At 36.8% G+C, this 7,276-nt stretch overlaps 2 protein-coding genes across 2 annotated transcripts in view; one reads left to right on the forward strand and one right to left on the reverse strand.

Annotated features, from left to right (window-relative positions):
* The window catches only part of LOC113233912, a 20,799-nt gene extending 16,641 nt beyond the window's left edge, over positions 1 to 4,158 (forward strand). The window contains exons 3-5 of the mRNA XM_026469146.1: positions 1,247 to 1,451; positions 1,786 to 1,961; positions 3,193 to 4,158. Of these exons, the coding sequence (XP_026324931.1) occupies positions 1,247 to 1,451; positions 1,786 to 1,961; positions 3,193 to 4,056 (1,245 nt within the window). The 3' untranslated portion in view covers positions 4,057 to 4,158. The remainder of the gene's footprint in view (positions 1 to 1,246; positions 1,452 to 1,785; positions 1,962 to 3,192) is intronic.
* A 20-nt stretch (positions 4,159 to 4,178) lies between these two features.
* Positions 4,179 to 6,064, reverse strand: LOC113233830. Its single transcript, XM_026469047.1, has 2 exons — positions 5,870 to 6,064; positions 4,179 to 5,109 (listed from the first exon to the last, which is right to left on the reverse strand). The coding sequence occupies exons 1-2, from the start codon at positions 5,996 to 5,998 to the stop codon at positions 4,225 to 4,227; spliced, it is 1,014 nt and encodes a 337-aa protein (XP_026324832.1). The 5' UTR covers positions 5,999 to 6,064; the 3' UTR covers positions 4,179 to 4,224.
* Positions 6,065 to 7,276: the final 1,212 nt, after the last annotated feature.

Here is a 7,276-nt window from a genome sequence, read left to right on the forward strand (position 1 = left end):
ACACACACACACACACACACACACACACACACACACACACACACACACCGAAAGTAACACATACATAGGTTAGTCTTAGTTTATTAAGGTTCATGTATTAGTAAATTACAGATAGTTATAACACCATCTTAAGAGCAATGTTGAATTATTAATTGTAAAGAAGAGCGATGTTTCCTAACACAGGCCCTATCAAGCTTAAAAGGAAACATCAGCCCCTGAATTATGCCATGTACAGTGAAGAAATAACATATTTTTATTTTTGTATTTTATATTATAACTGCGGAGCAAAAACCATACAACCATCTCAAATTACTAAACGCGAGGTTCTACGGGGGCGCCCACGCGACTCGAACCTTGTCGAACGAACACATAGGAGTGCCGTTTGTACAAATACGAGCACTGGGAAAGTCTAGTTTAATACCGCTCTCATTACCCGCGGGCTCCCAATACCCCACGTTCCCCTAACTAGGTAAAGATAAAGTTGGACACGCAAATTCAAATACTTTGGTTACCTTTTTTAAATGTACCTGTGCCCTGTGCAGTGCTTTTATTATGTTTCAAATAAATCTTCAATATTATTCCAGTTAGTGAATTAATGAAAAATATAATATTATAACGATATAAATACGTAATGAACACGTGTAATTATTAGGATTCTATAATAGAATTATAGATTACAAATTCGCGTTAGAAACTTCGCTATGTTGCTGCTCTGACCACGTAGCGTAATAGTGTGCAGATAGCGCCCTGCTGTATGTAGTAATAGTAGTTAAATAATTTTCGACTGTTGTATGGAGTGTCCGGGGTGTGATTAAAACCGAAACTACATTATCGACACCGATTCCCGAAAGTATCGAACTGGGAAATAATTTTGAATTCCCGGTTCTCCAACGGCAATAAACGAACCGGGAATTCCCGGTACTTTCGTGACCACGATTTCCCGGTTCTGAACTCTAATCGTGGCGTGCGGGCAGTGGGCGGTGCTGACGCGCGGGAGATTGTTACAGTCATAATGCATCGGCTGGGGTGTGTTATGTGTAGTAAGTCTAAAATTGTGGCCGTCTTTTGGGTACGTTTGTGAGGTCGTAAAATTAAATCATCCGTATGTTATATTTTCATCTACGATCATTGACCTAAGGTCAATGTCAACGATCATGATATTAACATTTGGTTAATGATAAAAAAAATCACCTGTACTTAAACACACCTAAGAAGAGTTTCAAGTTGTGCAACAAAACGTTTTCAGTTACAACTTCAAGTGTTGACTTTGATCGAACTGAGCATCACGAAGTTCCTCTCGCCAGATCTGGCATTGCTGATGGAAACTGGGGCCGGCAGTACACTTAACGAAATCGGACAAATGATCAAGTCGTACCTGCAGCACGACGACTGGGAGATCAGGGACTCCGCGTTGCAACTGGTGCACAGTTGCACGGATGTGGCTTACATAAGTAATACACTAACCGTCGAAATAGTAATAGGCAATTTATGCTTATCGTTCATCTAATCAAATAAAAACAGTCAAACTATAACAGAATTTAGAACAAAGACTAACTGATACGCAACCCTTTAACTACTTATACCCCGGAAAACTTAACTGGAGAGTTTGGTCTGGCTGTCTCTCATCTAGAAATGAATCGCAATTGCGAAATAAAAAATGATAGACATAGGGCAAAACCTCTTAAGTTGTACTGGTTGTTGTACCTTCTTTTTATTAACATTAATTTTTTTAAATTAAACACTAATATTATATTCGAAATCCTGCTCAAGTCTTCCATTTTGCAGAATACATTCCCCTACAGAAAGTCTTGTCGGAGTACTGTCTGGTGACCACGGCAACTCACTTGGCGCTTCGCGATGAGAACTTTTACGTGCAGGCCACGGCGCTGCGATGCCTCGCAGAGGCGACGAAGATCCAGGTTTTATGGACGGACGTCTTGGCATTATATCCTAATATATATGTGTGTATCTGAAGCGTAATGGTTGTATTTCCTCCGACGAGGCGAAACGAGACGACGCGAGACGATTTTTAAAACTTGTGAATTCCCTCCTAGCGCATCTTTGGTGGAAATGGTTGGGATTGACGAGGATGGGCGAAACGGGATTTAAATATTTGTTGATGTAACATTGAACCGTATTGCTACCTACAAAGATTCTTTATTAACTCTGCAGCGGAAACACGATTCACGATGTCTCGTACGATATCGCACGAGCATGTGGGAAATGTAAACGTTCACACATTTTAGAAATTATGTCAATATTAGATATTTCAGACATATATAATCATCTGTATAATCACGACACCATTTAAAAAAAGGTATTTATTATTAGGTAGGTATTTATATAAACTACAGTCAATGAAAAATATATTATAGTCCTGGTGTCAAACATATCATTACACACAACAACATATCATATGCATATCATTTTCGTAAATGCATATTTTATATATTTATAATTGCATTAAAATGTACACGATTAGGATTGTGATTTTATCATAATTATGTAACCACTTTTAAAATATTGCATCGTTTTCAAAACTTGGTACTTGGTGCAACGGGCTGGTATCCGCAACTCGACGACAAAGCGCCTATTTTGCGTGTGTCGTTTTCAAAAATATATATACACAATATAACGTAAACATCCAGCGCCAGTTGTAAACTTTTTTGTATTTTGCAAGTTCGTAATATTTGCAGTGGGATAAAAGATTATATAAAAAAAGTTATTTTCGAAAAAGTTCTTGTTATTTTTATTTATTTATTTTATCTTAGAGGGTACAAACAGCTTATATTACAACCATTGACCTTTATTACAACATGATTATTTCTTCTTACAGTATCTTCATCCATTCTTCTTCCGTTAACATATTTAAAATAAGAATTTGCGGAACGTCAAGTCGTTGACGAATTGATCAGCAATTTTATTTATAATTGATGGCAATTTTTGGTGGAAATAGGTCGGCGAGATTTCAATTCTCGCCTCGCCTCGTCTCGACTCGCCTCGCCGGTGGAAAAGCACTTTAAGCCTTGTATTATTTATTGAGGAACGCTAAAAGCAACAAATAACTAGGTATCTAAAGTATAAACTCTTTGTGAAACCAAATGAGTGTTGTCTGTTATATCATTATTAGGCACACTTTAAAATAAGTACTTAACAAATAATCAGTATCATACTTAGACTGAATTATTTCAGGAGGAACTAGCCAACGTTTTGAAAAACAATTCCGAAGGAATTGTGAGGAAAGAAGCCGCCAATGTCCTTACTGAATTGTACGTCAACCGAAAGGTCACACACAGCTTAAGTGAGATGATGTACAAGGTGATGAGCACAGCTGCAGTGGACGACTTGCATTGGGAAGTGCAGCTTGCAGCGCTGCAATTTTGGAGACATGCGATAAAATTTCAGTTTTCAAATCGGGGTATGATCGACGGAAAGTTTCCATCAGTGACTTTTTCGAAGGAAAAAAGGAAAATAATAATGTTAAATGATCGCGAAATCGAGAAAATTCTCATATCAATTATGAACGACCTGTCAGCGATTGGATGCTTGACTGTTCTTCACAAATGTCTTAACGAAGAATGGAACATAGATGTTATGGAACTTGCTTATTCTGTGAGTAACGATTTAATCCAAATACTAGATTGCTATAGGATCAAATTTGACCCAGGCAAATCGAGATGCGCGGATGTCGACACCAATTATCCATTTTTCATTGATCCCAACGATATTGAAATGGGCCTATGTGCGCCATTGCACAATACAGATAATCGCGACGAAGTAATAGAAAATATTGTGAATACAAATGATGCAGATATAGTGTTAGAATTACATTGCAAGTCTAATAAAGTGAAAGCAAACTTGATAGAATGTGACAATTTACTTACAAAGTCAGTTCAATGTTTCGATCCTTACAAGTTTATACAAAGTTTCAAAGCGGACGATTACTTAGCGATTATCGATAGTAAAAAAAAATGGCATTCGGGTCCAAGAAATTTAGATGCTTTGCTAGATGACCTTTTACTTTTAGGACATGAATACAAAGTAGGTACATATTGAAGAGTGTATGAGTGAAAAAGTACACTTTTTTATGATACACCTAATTAAGTCTTAAATAGTGTTAAGGTGACATGTAAAATACAAAAAAAATACAATGTACCATTAAGTAATAAAGTTTTTATATTATAATACAGATTTTTTTATTGCATTAGGCTATCGTTAAAAATCTCAATAACAATCCATTGAATTAATTTCATTATTAATTTCGTATATCCCTAACACATCGTCTAGTAACGATGAAACACTTCTAATACCAATTTTCCAAGATTTCTTTTGTTCCACAACGACTTTAAAATCGGTACCTATTAAGTGATTGACAAAGAAATATGGGGATACCCGCTTCAACAACTTGATCCTTGGTTTACTTGTTGATAACGTTTTCTCACCTTGTAAATTCATATGCCTTTCGTAAATATTTGCTAGTAAATTTATATCATCGGACTTTAAGATTTCATCGATAACATTATCAGATTTGGCTGAAGTTTCTGGTTCTACGATATCTTCGGCCTGATTGGTGTTTTCTTCAACTATGTTGTTTAATAGCTCGTCTATTGAATGTACGTCATTATTAACAGGTTTCAGCATTGTCGGAACTTTGTATTGGTTTAAAATATTCAGTATGTCTAAAGATATGTTGAGTGCGGTCTCCATGATGTCCAGTTCTGTGTCTTCATGCAAGAGTTTGACTAGTACTGTAAGACAGCCTATGGAGGACAGTTCGTATAGTATTCGTATTAATCTTTTCTGAATCTCAGTTTCGGTTAATGTGACAATTTTCCGTGTTTCCCTCGAGAATGTGACCGGCGGAAAAGTACCATCCAACATCCCTTGATCACTTAGCAGAGAATGAATTACCATTCGCCAGAACTTAAGAGCACTCAGTTGTACTTCCCAGTGGAAGTCTGCAAGGGCTGAGGACACCATGTGCTCATAAAGCGTCTGTTTGAAAGTCGTGGACAATTTGAGGTTTTGGTAGAAGGAGCATAAGACATTGCACGCTTCTTTTCGAGCAATGCCTTCTTGATTGTTACGGAGAATGGATAATAAGTTTTCCTGCAAGATTAATGACAATTTTATAGAAACCACTTGTACCTACCTATGTCTAATTATTTAAAACAACAAACACCCGATTGCAAAAATATTTAGCTGAAAAGATTTAAAAATTTGCCCCAACTATTTTCATTATTTTTTTATAACCTATGACAATCCCACAATCAAGACGAATCTAACGACACTTCATAATATGTCAAAATCCATCAAGGCGTTTAGGCTGTACAGGGAAGCATAGAAATGGACATAAATTTATTATTATTATTATACATACATACACACACTTGCAAAACATAACCCTCCCTCAAGTCGGGGAAAAATCATAAAATAATTCGAACATTGTTATTGTTCAATATACTCGATGTTCTTTTTTAAAACTGTGTCGACAGTCGTAGGGGCTTAGCGCGGGCATTATACGAGTTGATACTGGAAAGCATCTTTACACACATCCAGTTATTGGTACCAAAGTACTGTAAAGAATACCACTTTGAAATATTTATAAATATATAATATATTTATACAAATATAGATAAATGGTGGCATTCTCCTTCATTAACTGCCTCCATCGCTGAACAGTTACCATGCCGCACTATCACGCAGAGGTCCTGGGTTCAGTTCCCAGACTGGGAGAAATATGTGTATAGCCTACATTTATTTCTCTCGTGAGTTTGGGTATATTTGTGTGTCCATGACGCCCGCGACACAGGGTTTCCCCAGGGCGGGGCTATGAGTGTGTTGCGTTTATTATTATTTATATAAGTACCTGTATATCCGGGTATTGCGTTCGGAGCTCCTCCCAAATTACCAAAATCTTGCTCGCGGAGCCGATGCACTTCAGCGCGGATGCTTGGACATAGAACTCGTAGTCGTTGAGCGCGAGTGTCGCAGCCATGTTTATCAACTTGTTTTCCGTTATTTGCTTTTGAAAGGGCGGAAATTCTGGTATATAGAAAATACACTACTGGTTATTATGATGGAAAACTAGAGAATAATGGGAATGAGAATAAATGAGAATGATCTATGGTAAGCTTGTAATTTTACATTAATGCTTGAACAGTCGCGAATGACTTTGACGATTTGACCTCTAAGCAGTAGTAACAATTTCATACGCCATCTTTCGACTACGCGCTTGTACTTACACAAAGTCAAATAAAGATAAGTTATAAACGAGAATACAGACGTGTCGTACATAAGTGTTTTTGCCATCTATACCTACATTGTTGTTCCCTCAGAGACATTCGAGAATAAACCATCGTAAAAATAAACATTAAATAATATTTTAGAGTTAAAATCGTAACAGCATAAAGAGTGAAAGTATCAGGTAAATCATGCATTGATTCGATCTTACATCCTATCAATTGACAACTAATGCTACTATTTTCATTTATGAAAGAGAAGTAGAAAAGAGTAGTATGTAGTTAAAATTAAAACAAGTACTTTTATTCGCTGTAATTTAAATGCATTTAACAAACGTCAATAATTACTAATTACTTATGCGTCATCGAAAGTACAACTTTTATGTATTATAAAATTTGTTTTATACAATACGTAAATAAACACTTAGGCTAATAACAAAAAGAAATAAAAGTGATTACGACCAATACGCAAAATGCCAACGCAAAGTACACAATGATACGTTTTCGAAAATAGGGACTTTATTAACTAAATTGTTAACATTAAAAAGCGTCAAAAACTAAATAGCGAGACCAAGTAGTTTAATTGAAGTTGGAGTACTATTTTCTGGTTGAAGGCTCTAGTTCTGGGTAGTGCCGCGAAGTGTATTCCGTAACTCTTGGTCCCGGGTTAGATTCCCGGTAAAGCCAATTTGGGAAATGAACTTTTCTAAAATGGTTTTGGCCTAGCTGTTCTGGGTAGTGATGCGAAGTGTATTTATTCCGTAACCCTTGTCCCGGGTGCGATTCCCGGTAGAACCAATTTGGGAAATTAACTTTTCTAAAATGGTTTTCACCTAGGTGCTCTGGGTAGTGCGGCGGAGTGTATTCCGTAACTCTTGGTCGCGGGTTCGATTCCCGGTAGAACTAGTTTGGGAAATGAACTTTTCTAAAATGGTTCTAGCTTAGGCTGTTCTGGGTAGTGCCGCGAAGTGTATTCCGTAATTCTTTGTCCCGAGTTCGATTCCCGGTAGAACCAATTTGGGAAATGAACTTTC

The sequence above is a fragment of the Hyposmocoma kahamanoa genome, unplaced genomic scaffold (genome assembly GCF_003589595.1).
Source record: "Hyposmocoma kahamanoa isolate Upper Pololo Valley unplaced genomic scaffold, ASM358959v1 80, whole genome shotgun sequence".
Taxonomy (NCBI): domain Eukaryota; kingdom Metazoa; phylum Arthropoda; class Insecta; order Lepidoptera; family Cosmopterigidae; genus Hyposmocoma; species Hyposmocoma kahamanoa.